At 35.8% G+C, this 18,567-nt stretch overlaps 1 protein-coding gene across 2 annotated transcripts in view; it reads right to left on the bottom strand.

Annotated features, from left to right (window-relative positions):
* Positions 1-18,567, bottom strand: part of SPATA6 (spermatogenesis associated 6) — a 121,386-nt gene that overhangs the window by 58,247 nt on the left and 44,572 nt on the right. For both annotated transcript variants that reach the window (XM_070592592.1, XM_070592583.1), the window contains exons 7-9: positions 14,236-14,529; positions 8,019-8,106; positions 1,601-1,641 (exon numbers count right to left, since the gene is read on the bottom strand). In XM_070592592.1, the coding sequence (XP_070448693.1) occupies positions 1,601-1,641; positions 8,019-8,106; positions 14,236-14,529 (423 nt within the window). The remainder of the gene's footprint in view (positions 1-1,600; positions 1,642-8,018; positions 8,107-14,235; positions 14,530-18,567) is intronic.

The raw sequence follows: 18,567 nt of genomic DNA, 5'->3' as shown, positions 1-18,567 counted from the left end.
GACGTATGACTTGAAGGAAATGTACAAAGACAGGCTTGTTCCTTAGGTAGGACAACTAAGGTGGCTTCCCTTGGCCCCATGCAAGACACTGAACATTATGTTTTTGATGTGTGTATGTGTGCGCAGGTATGCAGGTGTGTGTGCATGCATGCGTGTCTGTGCAAGAGCATATATATTACACACATCAGTGTGCAAGTATGTGTGCGTGTGTGTTTGAGTAAATTCCACATAACAGGTGAGTCAGTACCAGGTGAAGTATGCCAGGCTCATACTCCTCCAGGGACAGCCTTAAACACAAGCACAACTCTACACAAACACTATACAAGGAACAGTTCTGTCCTCGTAAGCGCTATATTCATAGTCTATACTAATGGTTCTCAAATGCCAATCCTCCCATAGACGGCAAGACAGCTGCATAAGAATCACCTCGAAAGTTGTTAAAAATAAAAATTTCCAGTCCCTGTTCTCAAGTATTTCAATTTAGCAGACCTGGAATGAATTTTTATGAAGTTCCACCTGGTTGATTCTGACACTATGGGAGATTTGAGCCTTAGTCACATGGTGCCTTGACTCGTTACTTAACTATTCCATATTTCGTTTATCACACTCAAAGCAAGGCACAGCACTATGCTCTTCAGTGCCAGTAAGCACGAAATAGACTGTTTTCAAGTAAAGAAACAAACGTATTATAAGGAAAGTTGTGCTCTTTGTTTTGTTTTCCCAAATATAAAACACTTCTTATTAAGAAGCTTTCACTTAGGGACAGAAAATACAAAGTCTGAGGCACTGCTTCTCAAAATGTAGGACAGGAACTGCTGTGGCACATAATTTAATACGTTACCCAAAATGACTTTAGATGATACACAAGAGGATTTTGCATGGCACATGGATACACACTGCACAACACTGAATCACAAAGAAAAAAATGTATTTTCTTTTCAATTCTCTTTCATTCAGAAATCCTCAGTTAGCTATCGGTATGTCTCTTACATCTATCGTTGCTTATCTCATTTTAAGAAATAGAGAACATGCCTCAGAGCCTTTGGAAAACAACGGTTACCTAGCCAGAATTTAGTAACATTGTTTTGTTTTCACCATATTTTTTAAGGCTATCATCCATTTAAAGCATATGATATTGATTTTTCAATTACACTGGTGAGATAAATAAAAAGATGGTGAATTTAAAGAAAATAGCGTAAGTTGAATGAAAATATTGCATAAATTATGAGGATGCTCTATGAATGACTAAAATTTAGAAATATTACTGTGTGAGGTATTACTAAAAGTAACAAGCAATTTCTCTATTTGTCTCTCCCTCTTACATACACACATATATACATAGACTAACACATTCAATAAATAATTAATCCAGATGAACAATCAAAAGCCACAAAACAGTTGTAGGAAGACATTCAATGAAGTCTATTCTACCACTTGACAACACAGCCAAAATAATAACATAGCATAATATGACAATTATTGTCTGTGCATTTTCTTGACTAAATGAATGTGAGAATCTCTGATTATACATATAAGAAACATACTTATGCTTTTTTCTGAAAGCCAGGACAATTATCCTTCTGTAATTTATTCTACATACCTTATAATCCTTGGGTCGGTAGCAGCCAAGATGAGAGTGATCTGAAAAAGTATGTAAAAAAGAATTAAACCCAACATATTTCATAGCAAAAGAAGAAAATTTGGTTACATCTTTGATTTCTGCTACTGTCACTCTGCTTCTATGATTCTAATTCATACAGCAGTTTTCAGAAATATCTTAAAATCCGTCAACAATGTTACATAAGCAAAGATGACAAGTTAAAATCTGTATCAGGCCTTCAGTAACTGATTTCACAAGCACTACTTTCATTAGAGTAGGACATATCTGAATATAGACCAGATTAATTTTTAATTGATAAACTAATTTGTCTAAATGAAATGGATAATTTTAGTTGATAAATTAGTTTATGATGAAATGTAATTTCAATATATAGATTTGATAGATATTGTCAAACTACATGTATTCCTACTATTCTTGAAATCGATGCTAGAATCAAGCGAGTATAATGAAAACAGGATGAGCTTTAGATGGTGGTAGTATACTATAGTGTACAGACCTTGTTGATGAATAGATCTGTACGACAGTCCAGGCTCCAGTATTTCATGTATGACCCCTTGGGCACATTACCTAACCTTTCTGAGTCTCAGATTCCTCAACTATAATATTGTTTGAAAGGTTACATTAGATATTACACGTAAGGCAACAAAATAAATGTTAACTATTATTACCAACACCATCATCAACATCATTACTATTGAATTCTAAGTCAAACAAGCCTAGGTTCAATTTCTGATTCCACTACTTTCCAGATATATTAATTTGGTCAAGTTATATAATTAATCTGTGTTTCATTCCTCATAAAAGTATGAAGACAATGCTCACTTTACCTCAGAGAGTCATAGTTATGATTAAATTATACAACTTATGAAAGTCCCTAGCACAGCATCTATGACATAGTGGGTTATAAAACTATTCTAAATCTCTCCCTAAGATAAGGTCCCTAAGATAAGGACCACTACATGGTAGATGCAGATTTTGAGTTTTACTCATTACTTAAAGGAGTCAACTTTCAAGAATCAACTTTTAAGTATTATAATCTCTGTTACATTGATAGTCAGAACCATTTGCAATTCTACTTCCTTACTCATACATTATGATCAAAAGCATTCCAATATTCTGTATTTTACCTTCCCAAACCACTTTGTCCAGGAAAAAAAACATGGCTATATGGATAGAGACCTAGGATAGCCTATATTCAGTCAATTAATTATCTTTGTTTTACTGCACAGATGTCGTTTGCTTTCCAAGTGTCCTGAATCATTATAGAGAATAGCTGAAACATTAACATCTTTCACACAAGGCCAACTTCACCATTTAATTAAGTAAGATTTAACTTACTTCGAGTGCTTTTTAAAATTCAAAATGAAAATAAACCCCAGCTCAACTCCTCCTCTGTCAAGTCTACTGTACAGCATGGCCACAAGTAGCAGAAGAAATAAAAGAATTCTAAGAACATACTAAGCTGAATTTTCCAAACTTGCTAACTTTGAAAAGTAAGGTAATGATTTCTGGACATGGTATATATTCTTTCTGACAGCTAATATAATATTAAAAGTATCAATATATTAAAACACTAGTATATCTTCTGCTTTCCACAAACCATTTATAAACTTACCCTAATTCAGATAGATTTATAATTTTCTTTCATTTTTACAAATTAAGCTTCCCAGTGTTCACATTTAATCACTCTTACCAACAATTAGGCACTAACTATATTGTAAATGCAGGAGACAAAGGAGATAAAAGTCATGGCCCATGGTTGTGAAATGCTTATAATTTATTTCGGTTAAGTTATACAAAGTTGACTAACAGCAGCATAAAAGAACAGGCTAAAAGAGAATGGTCCAGACAATTAACACTATTAAAAAGTCATATCAGAGATCAATCTCTCAAGGTTGAAGGCAATCAGGAGACACTTCCTAAAGAAAGGGAAAGTTGACCTGGGCCTTAATGAATGGGTCACACTTAAAAGCATGAAGAAAAAGAAAGAGCTAATTCAGAGAGTACGTGCGTGTGCATGCGTGCGTGTGTGTGTGTGTGTGTGTGTGTGTGATCTTAAACAACTTGCTTCTTTAAACCTCATGTTTTGTCACCTGTAAAATGGTGGTAAATAATAGTATCTAAAATTCTTGAGGTTACCATGAGTAATTAACCAATGAAATATAAGTACTTAGAATAGCAGTTAGCAGAAAATGTACACTTGATAAATTTTAGCTATTATTTGATTCTCCAATGACCTCATGAAATATGGACTGCATGTTTGTGTCCCCCTAAAATTCATATGTTGAAGACCTAACCCTCAAAGTGATGGTACTTGGAAATGGGACCTTTGGGTGGTAACTAGGGTTAGATGAGGTCAGGAGGGTGGGGCCCTCATGATGGAAAGAGTGCCCTTATAATAAGAGACGCAGAGTTTGCACTCATACACATGCACGTGCTCACACGTGTTCTCTCACAATCTCTTTCTCAATGCACACACACGGAAGAGGTCATGTGAGCATACGGTGAGATGACAGCTGCCTATAAGCAAAGAAAACAGATCTCAGAAGGCAACCTACCTTGCTAGCACCTTGATCTTGTGCTTACCAGCCTCCAGAACTGTGAGAAAAAAAAACACCTGTTGTTTAAGCCCCCATTCTACGTTATTTTGTGATGGCAGCCTGAGCAGACTAATATAACACCTAAGACTGGCTATTATTTCTACGTTACATTTCAGGAGGTTGACTTTCTATACAGCTAACAAGTAACGGAGCTGAAGTCTTCGATTAGTTCAGTGGTACTTCCACTAATATAAGGATAGTAGAAGATTTCCTTATCCCAAGAACAAAAGCACACAGGAGAATAAAAGTGTCTTTAGTTTCAAAAACGACATCACATTTGGATTTGTTAACCAAATGGATGTGATATATAATCCGATTAATCAAATACCAAGTAGTGAGTAACAGTACTGGTCAAAAACAAAATGAGGCAATCAGTCATCAAAACATTTCCTTAGCACCCATCTAGTATAGAAATTAAGACCCACTTTGTACTACAGTCACCATTCACAGTGGGAGTAGTCTGATAACTTAGAGCCTCTGCATCCATCCTCTCTCCATAGCTGACCCTCACCCAACATGGTCAGATATGACTCAGTCCTAAAGGACCAATCCTGACTTTAAGCAAGGACTTAAGAAGCTTTCACCTAAACCTCAGCACTTCTGCATCAACTCATTCTTTCTGTCAAAGTAGTTCTTGAGCCCCATTCTGACAATTATAGCCAGTACATGTTCCCTATGAGTCAATCCCTATCTTGGCAACCTTCATAGCACCCTATTGTTAAGGGTATTCATCTTTCCTTTTCACAACTTCAAGGAATTGAAGCCCATTCCAGTAGTTAGTGCTACTACTATTGCAAAACTTCCATGATGCTGAATGTGTGTACCTATTTGAACCTTCAAAGAGCATCTTCCCTTAAAGTTCTTTATCAGCACTTACTCTACTGGTACCCCAATGCCCACATAACATTCTAAGGTGGGCCCCTGCTCTCCCGCGAATCTTCATGGAGTGTGCAGCCAATGCGTCTGACATATATCAGTCCCTACAACTAGAAGCAAAGCTAGGATGTCCAGCTTTATAAAACAAAACCAGGGTTTAATATCTTTCAGGGGATCCAACCTTCTAAAAAGGAAAGGCACATAACAGAGTGTTTCCTATCTCTTGTTCACTTATGATATATTCACCTGAAACCGTTTAGTCCAACCTCTAATATTTTTATCTTTCTTATTTCTATGGCAGTCAAAGTTTTGGTAGCAAGTGTCTCACACTTTTCCCCTCACTTTTCTTCTTCTGTGAAGTTTAGCACACAGCAAGTTCCCTGCTTACCAGTCAGTGACTAGAAGAGTGATGATCTTCAAAAAGGATACACAAATGGCTAATCAGCATGTGAAAAAACACTCAATGCCCTAGTCAAATGCAAATTAAAACCACAATGAGCTGGGACTGCATACCCACTAGAATGGTTACAATAAAAAGTGGCAATAACAAGTGATGTCAAGGATGAAGGGAAACTGGAAACCTCATACACCGCTGGCAGGAATGTCAAATGGTGCAGCCACATTGTAGCACAGTTGGCAATTTCATAAAAAGTTAAATAAATTTACCAAATGAATCAGCAATTCCATTCCTAGGTATCTATCCAAGAGAAATGAAAACATACATCCCTGCAAAGACTTCAATGCAAACGTTCATAGTAGCATTATTCATAATAGCTAAAAAGTGGAAACCATCCAGGGGATCAGGGTGGGAATGCAGATTTACTGCAAACGGGTATAAGGAAACTCTTTGGGACGATGGAAACATTCTAAAAGTGGATTGTCGTGATTTCACAACTGTGCAAATTTATTAAAATCATTTAATTATACACTTAAAACAGGTGAATTTCACGCTATATAAATTATACCTCAAGCTGTGAAAAATGTTTAAGATTAGAGAAATAAAGAAACTAAAAAAGAAGTTCCTAAAACAAAAACTATTCAGCTGCCTGCTGCTCTAAGAGACAAGGAGGCATACATTCAAATAAAAGCTGAAACAAATATTTTGCTAATAAGTATATACATGATGACTACATACTATTGTATTCAGAAAACATCAGAATATTACCATTTGTTGCATTCTACTCAAGATATGACCTATTAGGATTTGGAATGTTATTTCCAATTTATTTTACTTTACAAACAATAACCTTCAAACAGAGGGATTAGTGGAAGCTCATAGAAGATTACAATCTTACGTAAAAATGAAATGATAATTTGCAAGAAAATGTTCAAGGAGAATTTCCATTAAAGATAGTCACAAGTGAAAATTCACTCTACTGAAGAGACTCTACCATAAATTTCCATAGGTATTTAAGTAGCTGATGAGACCCCAAAATGTAACCATAGGCCCACTAGAGCCAGTTCGAATTGACACCATCTCTTATCAACAGAGTGATTAAGCGTTGTTTTTCAGAAAATCTGCCAAGTCACATAGCCAGAGCATGCACAGAAGAGGAAACCTTGACCTGAAATGACCGTGGAACCAAAGATTCTCCTTCCCACGGAACTAAAGGACCAGGACATGACCAGAAGTTGAAAGTTGGACTCTCATCAGAGGCAAGGGAGTCCATCACCCAGGAAGATCCGGTGTTAAAATCCCTTCCTCACCATACCATAAATGGTTAAAATCTTACTATGAATGCCCACCAACCAAAACCCACCCTGCCAGGGTTTCCATGTGCCAGATTCTTCTCCCTAATCTTTTAAATTTCACCCCAAATCCCGAATTGGGGAGAGAGATCTGAGAACATATGCCTCCTGTCTCCCTGCAGATTGATCTAGCAACAAAGCTGGTTTTTTTCTCCAAAGCTGATGCCATAATAATTGGCTTTTTTTATGTGCATTGGGTAGGAGAACCCCAATTTTGAGCAGTAACAAAACATAACTGCTCAACTCAAAAGAACAGGGGCATTAAAATTAGAGAAATGAGAAGGAAAAACTCTGTATAGTAGAAAGGCAAGTAATAAACGTATAATAATGGAATTAAAAAAATCACTATTTAGCAAACATCATGGCAATAAATTGTTTCAGGCAAGAATCATCAATGTATGCTAAAAGGGTCAAAGTTGAGGAGTAACAGGATATTACATAGTCTGAAAGTATCTCCCCAGAATTACAAAGGGAAGAATTAGCACCTCTGTGATGAAGAAACCTAGCAGACACCATCTTAATCAAGTGAGCAAATTAACATCACCAGTAACAAAGCAACATCACGTACCTCCTGACATGATGTACCTGAGAGTAACACATCTCCTCTGTTGTATTCTGGGGAAAAACGAATAATCTAAAGCTAATCATGAGAGAAAATCAAACAAACTCAAATTGAGGGACATTCTACAATTTAACTGGACATTCTACAAAATAACTTCAAAATTATCAATGTTATTAAACACAAAGACAGACTAAGGAACTGACCAATATTAAAGAAAACTAAAGAGACATGGCAACTGAAGGCTATGCATGATGTGGGATTTCTTTTGCTATAAAGATATTGTTAAAACAAGTGGCAAAATCTCATTCAGCTTTATAGATTAGTTAATATTATTATATCATTGTTAATTTCCTGCTTTTAATAACTATATCACATAAGATAATATCTGTATTAGTCTTCTCAGGCTGCCATTACAAAGTACCATGGACTAGGTGACAAACTACAGACATTTATTTCTCACAGTTTTGGAGGTGGGAAGTCCAAGATACAGGTGCCGACACAGTCAGGTTCTGGTGAGAGCTCATTCTGTTTTCGTTAATCTATGCCAAGTTAAAGGCCTGATGGTAGCCATGGCAACTAAAGCAATGAAGAGAGAGGACTTGCAGCTTACCGCTGTGCATCCTGGACCATCCATCTCTTTCACAGTCTCTGCCAGAAGGTCCAAATAAACCATCAGCCCTGGGACTTGGGGGATCAACCTAGAAGAAGGAGGATTTCAATGTAGAAAAAAGCTTAAATGTTCTTTCAGTCTCACAGCACCAGAAAATCAAGTATACAGACCTCCCATCATCAGGTTACCATGATAGTGCCTATATGGCACATTCCAAAACCAGAGCTTAGTTGAGAATTTTGCCATTCATTTTTAAATAAAATAGAAATTAAAATCCAGAAATTTTTAATTATATATTTGAGTCTACTTTAAATGAACAGATTTACACTTGAAATGTCCATTACTCCATTGCTTAGTTTGCTTTCCATTACAAAGTTAAAAAAAAGAGAGAGAGAAATCTGGCCAGCCCGGTGGCCAAGTGGTTAAGTTTGCGCGATCCGCTTCGGTGGCCCAGGATTTCACCAGTACTGATCCTGGACGCGGACGTGGGTGGCACCACTCCTCAGGCCATGCTGAGCACAACCAGAAGGACCCACAACTAGAACACACAACTATGTACTGGGGGGCTTTGATGGGAAGAATAATAATAATAAAAAAAAGATTGGCAACAGATGTCAGCTCCAGTGCCAATCTTTAAAAAAGAAAAAGAGAAATCTTACTTTGCCACATTCAAAAGGCAAGTTTAGCCATTTGCTACTTATCTCCTTAGCGCATAATTTAGAATTCAAACAGTGTCTTCACTTGCCTGTGTTCAGAGCCCAGCACACTGAGAGCTTTAGAGCTGATAGACAGTAACAGTCAACCACATTTTCTAACCAAAAATTAAAAAGTCAGAGTGATATAAATCTGTGTAAAAAGACAATTGTGTTCAAAATTAAAGACGTCATGCCTAAAAGGACAACATCAAAGAGAGTGAAAGGGAACCCAAGGAATAGAAGAAAATATTTGCAAATCATTATCTAATAAGGCATCAATATCTAGACTAAATAAACTTCTACAACTCAAAAAAATCTAAAAATGGGCAAAGAACTTAAATAGGTATTTCTCCAAAAGATATACAAATGACCAATAAGCACATGAAAAAATGTTCAACATCACTAATCATTAGGAAAATGCAAATCAAAATCATAGTGAGATGCTACTTCATACCCATTAGGATGGCTATTAACAAAAAGAAGAAAATAATATGTGTTGGCCAGGATGTGGAGAAACTGAAAGCCCTGTGCTCTGGTGGTGGGAATTCAAAATGGTATAGGTATTATGGAAAATAGTATGGTGGTTCCTCAAAAAATTCAAAATAGGATTATCATATGATCCAGCAATTCCACTTCAGATATTTTTACACCATGTTCACAGCAGTATTATTCACAACAGTCAAAAAGTAGAAGCAACAAGTGTCCATCAACAGATGCACAGAGAAACAAAATGCAGTATATATCTATAAAAGAATATTATTCAGCTGTAAAAAGGAAGGAAATTCTGAATGTAAGACCTGACACCAGGAAATTTCTAGAAGAAAACCTAGGCAGTACGCTGTTTGACATCGGTCTTAGCAGCATTTTTTCAAATACCATGTCGGACTGGGCAAGGGGAACAATAGAAAAAATAAACAATTGGGACTACATCAAACTAAAAAGCTTCTGCACAGCAAAGGAAACCATCAACAAAATGAAAAGACACCCTAATAACTGGGAGAGGATATTTGCTAACCATATATCAGATAATGGGTTAATATCCAAAATATACAAAGAACTCATACATCTCAACAACAAAAAAACCAACAACCTAATTACAAAATGGGCAAAAGGTCTGAACAGAGATTTCTCCAAAGAAAATATATGGATGGCCAACAGGCACATGAAAAGATGTTCAACATCTTTAACTATTGGGGAAATGCAAATCAAAACTACAATGAGATATCACCTCACTCCGGTCAGAATGGCTATAATTAACAAGTCAGGAAACAAGTGTTGGAGAGGATGTGGAGAGAAGGGAACCCTCATACACTACTGGTGGGACTACAAACTGGTGCAGCCACTACTGAAAACAGTATGGAGTTTCCTCAGAAAAGTAAGGATAGATCTACCATATGATCCAGTTATCCCACTGCTGGGTATGTATCCGAAGAACTTGAAAACACAAATGCGTAGAATACCTGCAATCCTATGTTCATCACAGCATTATTCACGATAGCCAAGACTTGCAAGCAACCCAGGTGCTCATTAAGGGACGAATGGATAAAGAAGATGTGGGATATATACACAATGGTCTACTACTCAGCCATAAGAAATGATGAAATCCGGCCATTTGTGATAACATGGATGGACCTTGAGGGTATTATGCTAAGTGAGATAAGCCAGAGGGAGAAAGTCAAACACCGTATGATCTCACTCATAAGTAGAAGGTAACAACAACAACAAACAAACACATAGAGACAGAGACTGGACTGGTGGTTCCCCGAGGGGAAGCGGGTAAGGAGAAAGGTGAAAGGGGTGATTAGGCACATGTGTATGGTATGGACTGTAATTAGTCTTTGGGTGAGAACATGATGTAATCTATACAGAATTTGAAATATATTACAATGTACACCTGAAAATTACATAATGTTATAATTCAATGTTTACTGCAATAAAAAAGAAAAAACAAAAAAAAGAATATTATTCAGCTGTAAAAATGAAGGAAATTCTGACACATGCTATAACGTAGATGAACCTTGATGACATTATGCTAAGTGAAATAAGCCAGTCACAAATGAACAAATATTGTATAATTCTACTTAGATGAAGTACCCAAAGTAGTCAAATCCACAGAGACAGAAAGCAAAATGGTAGGTGCCAGGGGCTGAAGGGAAAGAAGAATGGGAAGTTATTGTTGTGGGTACTGGGTTTTAGTTTAGCAAGATGAAAATGTTCTGGAGATAGATGGTGGTCATGATTACACAACAATGTGAATGTACTTAATGCCACTGAACTGTACACAAAAAACTAATTAAAATGGTAAATTTTATATTGTGTATATTTTACAATTTTTTAAATTAAAATTTAAAAAAAAGGAGAGTGAAACGACAAGCCACAGAATGAGAAAAAAATATTTGCAAATCATACCCGATAAAGATCTAGAACCCAAAATATGTAAAGAAAACTTACAACTGAACAAGGAAAAGACACACAACCCAATTAAAAATGGGCAAAAATTTGAATAGACATTTCTCCAAAGAAGATACACAAATGGCCAACAAGCATAGGAAAAGATGCTCAACATCATTAGTCATCAGGGAAATGAAATCAAAACCATAATGAGATCCCACTCCACACCCCCAGGACAGCTATAGTAAAAAGAAAACAAAACAGAAAATAACAACTGTTAGTGAGAACGTACATAAATTAGAAACCTCATACATTGCTGGCGTGAATGTAAAATGGGGCAATCACTGTGGAAAACAGGTCGACAATTCCTCAACCATAGGGCCCAGCAACTCCACTCCTAAATATTCAAGCAATGAGGAATTAAAACAGTATTTAAACAAAAACTTGTATACAAATGTCACAGAAGTACCAGTCACATAACTAAGAGGCATAAATAACCCAAATTCCATCAACAGATGCATAGATAAACAAAATGTGGTATAAATTCATACAATGGATTATTCAGCCATAAAAAGAATCAAGTACTGATACATGCTATGACATGGATGAAACTCGAAAACATTGTGCTAAATGAAAAAAGCCAGACACAAAAGGCCAAATATTGTAGGATTCCATTTATATGAAACGGCAAAACAGGAAAATCCATAGAGAGAGAAAGCATGTTAGTGGCTGCCAGGGTCTAGGGAAAGGGAGGCATGGGAAGCAGATGCTTAAAGAGGACAGGGTTTCCACACAGGACGACAAGAACAGCTCTGGAACTAGATAGTGGTGACAGCTGCACAACAATACGAATGTACTTAATGCCACTGAATTATACACTTTAAAATGGCTGAAATGGTAAATTTTACATTATGCATATTTTACCACAATAGAAAAAAAAAGATCCTATTCCGCATGAATGAAAAAGAAAAGAATGCTGGTTAACTCCTCTAGGATGGTTGTGCCAGTTTGTTTGGGAACATGCTAGTTGATTTCATGAAACTGCTCCTTATTCTTTAAGATTACTCTTTATCCAATCTATGTAAAACTGGTATGTCTTCCCTAAAAGTGTTAACTTTTTGCGTATGCATGTATTAAATTAAAATTTTTTGGTTACTTATGTGTTTTTAAAATCACGAACGGCTATGGGGAAAAACGGACATCTCTATGTTTACAAATAAAACTGGAAAAATCTAGTTTCCTGTAAAATAAGGTAAACAATTTTCTAACTAGAGGTTTAGAGTAAGCATTTCTTTCTGTTCACTGGAAAGCTGACAGGGAAATCATTTAAATAAAAATGTCAAGGTTTATACCAAGCAGTATTAGAATTATTCTATTTTGAACACTGGTGTGAAAAAGAATAATAGAAATAAACATTTTAAGAGTACTTATTTCCCCAAACAATTTTTATGTGGCTAACGCCCTAAATATTCCTGGTTATCATTGTACAGAGGCATTTTAAATAAAATGCTACTAGTCATTCAGATTCAAATTTACTATGTCCTTTCTTTTCAATTTAATTTGCAATTGTGGGCAGACATAAAATTCAAGGCATTCTGAAACTGCCATCAAACAAGCAAGTAAACATTATCTGGATATTGTTCAAAAAATGTAACCAAAACTATAAACAAACTCTATAGAAATAAGAAAAACGTCATCACAGTAATCTCAATAAACTATTATCATTTAAAAGTACCATTACGTTATAAATTTTCTTTTTACAATAAAAAAAAGTCTATTACTTTAGGATAAAGAACAAAGGATTCGGGCCAGCCTGGTGGCATAGTGGTTAAGTTCTTGCACTCTGCTTCGTCGGTCTGGGGTTCACCAGTTACGATCCCCAGCACGGACCTACACACCACTTATCAAGCTATGCTGTGGTAGGCGTCCCACATATAAAATAGAGGAAGATGGGCACAGATGTTAGCTCAGGGCTAATCTTCCTCAGCAAAAAGAGGAGGATTGATGATAGATGTTAGCTCGGGGCCAATCTTTCTCAAAAAAAAAAAAAAAAGAGAGAGAATAAATGATTCATAGTCAAAATATAAAGATGGAATGAAATGTTGCTTAAGGAACATCTAAATTTTTTTTAAAGGATGTCACAAAGAAAATATGAATTTTCGGTTGGTCTATGTTCAAAAAGCTATTGGGCCATCAAAGGAGCATATTTACATGTTTACATTTGTATTTACATTTTAGAATTTGGAAAAAAAGAATTAGAGACAGTAAAGTTAGAAATAGTTTTATAGATATTCCAAAAAGTTGTTTTGCTTCTACAGGCACTTAAATCTTAAAGTTTATTACTATTATGTATATTCATTAGTAATTTCCATTAATTTGCAAGCTTTTCTTAAAGAAATGCTTTTAAGGTAAAAATTCTTTACAAAAATTCAATAAACCATGAAGATTCTGGGAAAATCATTTATTAAATATTCTGATTATAGACCCTTAAAATTAGCCAAAGTCTATTCAACTATCACATGAACACAAGCTGTAAAGTTAAACCATATCAAAAGCAGGCTTCCATGTGGAAAGATTAGAACTACACTATCCTTAAGTTAACTCTCTCCACTTTCAAAGGCCTTCCCATCCTCATGAAATAACGATTGGTTTCAAAGATCCATCATGTAAGGTTTACCCAAGGGACATAATTTCAAAGGAAACTTACTTTTCATTATAATTTTTTAAAAGGCTGGATGGTGGGTGGGTGGGGATTACTTCCTTTTCTAAGGAAAACTTAGTTCACTTTTAAAACTCTATTTCTGCCATTTTAGTACAAATGTCAATTACACCTAATTTCAATTTGTAGAGTTATTACACTGTCCACTGTTTAAGGAAGGAAGGAAACGGGCACTCAGAGGATTTAACACAGCATTCATAATAGACCTTGATTTCTGTCAGGTTTAAAGACTGACAAAAGAATATTCTTTTATTCTAAGTTAATTTTCCATTTTAGATTGCTAGGCTAACAGACTGTTCAGGGAAGAAAATTATTAATATAAACTAGAAGCTGAAAGAAGTTTCAGAATAATCTTTTAGCGGAAGAACAGATTAGATCAATTTCAGTTGGAAATGTTTAAGAGAACACATACATGTCTAATCACAAATGGAGGTTTATCTGTTTCTTTTTTGAATTCATAGGGTCCCAGATTTAAATGGGCTAGCCGCTGCCTGGTGTCTTCAGATAGCTCACACATGCGTCTTTTTGTGTAGGGAGATGGAGAGTGTGATTTTGAAGAAATTGTAGGCTGTTCGTAGTTTTTTGCATTTACGCAATACTTATTTCTCTCAGGTGACTTGGACTTTTTCTTTTGTGATCTAGATGTTCTGCTTGGCAGTCTGCCGTGTGATTTTTCAACTGGAGCCGGATGGTAAATAAATTTATCCTAGACAGAAAAAATAAAAATTAACTTGGATAGAAGATATACATACATAAACTACAAGGAGAAAAAAACCTGAAAAAGTAATTTAAGGCACACATCATCTACCAAAGTCAACTAAATCAGTCTTTCCTACCTGTGCAGATCCTGGGGGAGGTCAAATCCACATTCTCCTAGATAACTCTGTCTAGTAATTTTTAAAGTATACTGTATCAAACAAACTTCCTCCTTAAGTCTAACAAGTATTTTATGAAAATGAAAGCCCAATATTTAATCATTTGAAAAATCTAAGAAACAAAGTCAGAAAACGTATTTTTTCAGTTTACTAAAAAATTAATGTAAACATTAGTTTATCATTTATAATTAAGTATCCAAACAATTGGCTATAAAATTTAAGAGATTTTGTTTGGTAACATTATAAATACACATGTCTAATTAGTTTATTATGAAATTTGTACGGAGAAAACTGTTAAAATAAGTTTAATTCACACTGCTATGATCATATTCATATGTACAATGTGAAAATCTGAATAACAACTTTATACATATTTTCATGAAATGTATTATTTGGATTACACAAGGTGATTAGGATCGTAAGATCTCTTCCAAACTATGACTTTACAATTCAATGACAGATAACCATACCATCTGAATTCTGGATCCATACTTTTACAAAACTAAAAACATATAAAAGACATTATAAACTTTAATGGCTAGTACTCTACCTTCTACTAAAATTGGTGAGCAGTCTAAAATTTTAAAAACCAAATGTGATATGGCTAAATTCTTTTGCATTATTAGGATAACATGTCCTCCTTTAAATATCCTCCTAACTTTAATCACTTTAAAAAACCACTAATCCTAGCCCCTTTCTAATTTCTCATCTCCCTTCCATACTTGCTAAGGGTATCTATTCTAAGCAAATAAAATATAGATGTGAAACAGAAGGGAGAAGAGTCAAATATTTTTCAAAAGTAGATAAATAAACAGGAAAGAAAACATATTTTCTTTTCTTTTCTTCTTTTAAAGATTGGTATCTGAGCTAACAACTGTTGCCAATCTTTTTTTTTCCCACTTTTTCTCCCCAAATCCCCCCAGTACATAGTTGTATATTTCAGTTGTGGGTCCTTCTAGTTGTGGCATGTGGGACGCTGCCTCAGCATGGCCTGATGAGTGGTGCCACGTCCATGCCCAGGATCCAAACCGGTGAAACCCTGGGCCGCTGAAGCGAACTTATCCACTCAGCCATGGAGCCAGCCCCGAAAACATATTTTCCAATTGGAAAAATAAGTCATGAGTTTCATACAAACCCGCAGCATCAGATTATTTCATTGTCTTTCTTTCCTCTACAACTCTTGATGTGCTGCTGAACCTTCTCCCACCTTGTTCAACAACTTCAACAAGTAATTCAGAATTTTTCTGCCTTATCCCATTTCATCCATCTCTATGACATCACACTGACTCACAGAAGCAAGAATGTTAGCACATGAAAGGCCCTTTGAGGTTTAATAAAATGTTCAAGCAATGAATCTTTCCAAGACCTTGGACTTAAATTTTCTAGTTCTCAGCTCTAATTATCTTCTTCGACTTCATCTTAGATTTCATCATTCTACAGATCCACTGTATCTCAGCCTCTGAAAATCCCAAAACTTCTCTTCCCCAACCTACTTCTTTTATTCTCACTGAACTTGTTACTTGCCCTCCTCACCTCCTCAGCCCCTGGACCTCTTTCCCCCAGACCTTCATACATTTTTAGTGTCTCTTACCACCAGACCCAGATGAACCCATTATGATCCATTTCGGCAATTTCATCCATTTCAGTAAAGTTCCTTCTTACCCACCTCTGATTATACCAAACCTAAAGTAACTAACCTCATCATCTTGTTTCTTCATTACAATTTTTGAATGCTGAATACTACCAGAGGAAGTCATAAACGGTGGAGTATCTACTACAGATACATGTTGTCTAACTCTACTCAATCCTAACGCATCCTATTAATAACCCATAAAACGTAAAACAGCAGCTGCTTTATACTGTTTATAAAATCGTTCTTTCCTTTGACCAACAGGACAATAGCACATGTGACACAAGGAGAGACCTGAAAAGTGCTTGGGGTCTTTTAGTTCCGAAAACCTTCCTGCCACCACGTGAATGAGCCGAAATTAACCTACTAGATGATGGGAGTCTTGTGGCCATTGCCCCAGCTGAAATCAAGCCAACTACCGGAAATGTAAAGTCCCTCCCAGACCAAACAGTCAGCCAACTGCCAGACATGGGAGTGAAGCCACACTAGATCACTCAGCCCCAGGCGAGCCAGACCAGACCAGACCAGAGAACACACATCCCATTCACACAACTGTGAGAAACACTGTTTTAAGCCACTAAATTAGTGTGCTAGTGCACTGTTTACACAGCAAAAGCTACCTGATATAACAGATTAACAAATATATTAATAAAGCTATGAATATTTAGCTATTTAATAATAAACTATTTGCAGTAGGTTAAAAGAATAAGTAGAAAACTAGTTTTATTCCAGAAAAATCACAATAATATGCTTAATTTTTTCAGTCCATTCAACTGGTGGCAAAACATCTAATTTGAAAATAATGTGCCAAAAGGGATAAAGATCATGGTAAGTACTTGTACACCTAAATGATCTTATAAAGTTTATTTTACTCACTCTTCTCTTAAAAACCAAAAGAGTTTGTCTTATTCTTACATTTGAACTTGAAAATGCTGTTTTATAGACATTAAAGTTTTAATTGTAACTAATAACCCCTTTTAAAAAAGTAGATTTATCATGTTCTCAAATAAGACCAATTAACAGCCAGAATTTTAATCTAAAAGTGTATATTCTGTTGTGCCTACCAGCTGATGCTTTCTATCTTATATTGCAAATACCGGCTTCTGATCTCCCCCAATTATCTTAATTTAAAAAAAATAACCTTAGTAACAGTCACAAAATTCATTAATTATATGTTATGTGCCAGGCACATATTCTCCAATTTAATCTTTAAAGTAGTCTTATGAGGAACTTGAACACAAATCTGTCTGATTCTAAAGCATATTTTCTCAAACACCATCCGACACCACAGCCCATTCTCTTACATCTCTGTTCAAGAAAGAACGAACGACAAACATTGAAATAGCAATTTGAAATAAACAAGACAGTCTTCCCAAAAGTTTATAGAGAAAAACATTAGTTCATAAGTCCAATGAAAGTACGAATGGGGGTGACAGTTTCACATTTAGAAGGTCCTCTTTCACTAAGTTGTACGCTTTGAATGTGTGTGCTTTCTGTGTGTATGCTATACTCCAGACAAAAAAGACTTTTCTATCCACCCACTAGAAAAGCATACCCCAATGCAGCGAGAAAATTTTGTCTGAGCCCAATTAAAACACTTCTAACAATTTACCAATGGGTACAGTACACATCTCAAGAACAAGTCAGTAACAGCTCTGCATTCAGCAAGCATAGGGTGCTAGATCTCTGCCAGCTGTTTCAGCTTGCATTTAAAACATAAATAACTACAGCCAAACTCTGACGTACTAAGTATCTTGCTAAACAAAATAAAAAGGATCTCCTTGATAATTTTATAACTATATTTTACCTTTCTTAGCTTAAGTCACAGTTATCATCCTCAACAAATTTACTCTAAAACTGATAAAAGTAAATGAACATTCCACTCTTTCCATCAAAGGTCCAGTCCTGCCCTGTTGGGCCCACTGGGCTTTATATATTACTGGCTCTTCATCTCAGGCTGGTCATTGTTACCTGGTCATAATGCAACCACATGTGAGTGATGCCTAGACATTATTAGACAACCTGCGGACAAGGGAGCAAGGCCATCTCAGAAACTCAGTAAGAAGCTAGACCAGAAGGAAATATCAGACCTAGATATCTCAGTTTACTAAATGAAGTTTTTACAAATACAGAAGGTACTTAGACGGCAGTATCCAAGCTTCCCTTGACTGATAGCACCAGTACAGCCACCAAAGTGAGCAACAGTCCCTTAAAGAACTAGAGACACTCAAGAAACTAT

The sequence above is a fragment of the Equus przewalskii genome, chromosome 2 (assembly GCF_037783145.1).
Source record: "Equus przewalskii isolate Varuska chromosome 2, EquPr2, whole genome shotgun sequence".
NCBI lineage: Eukaryota > Metazoa > Chordata > Mammalia > Perissodactyla > Equidae > Equus > Equus przewalskii.
The sequence above is the reverse complement of the archived record's forward strand: the minus strand, read 5'-3'. Positions and strand labels throughout refer to the sequence as shown.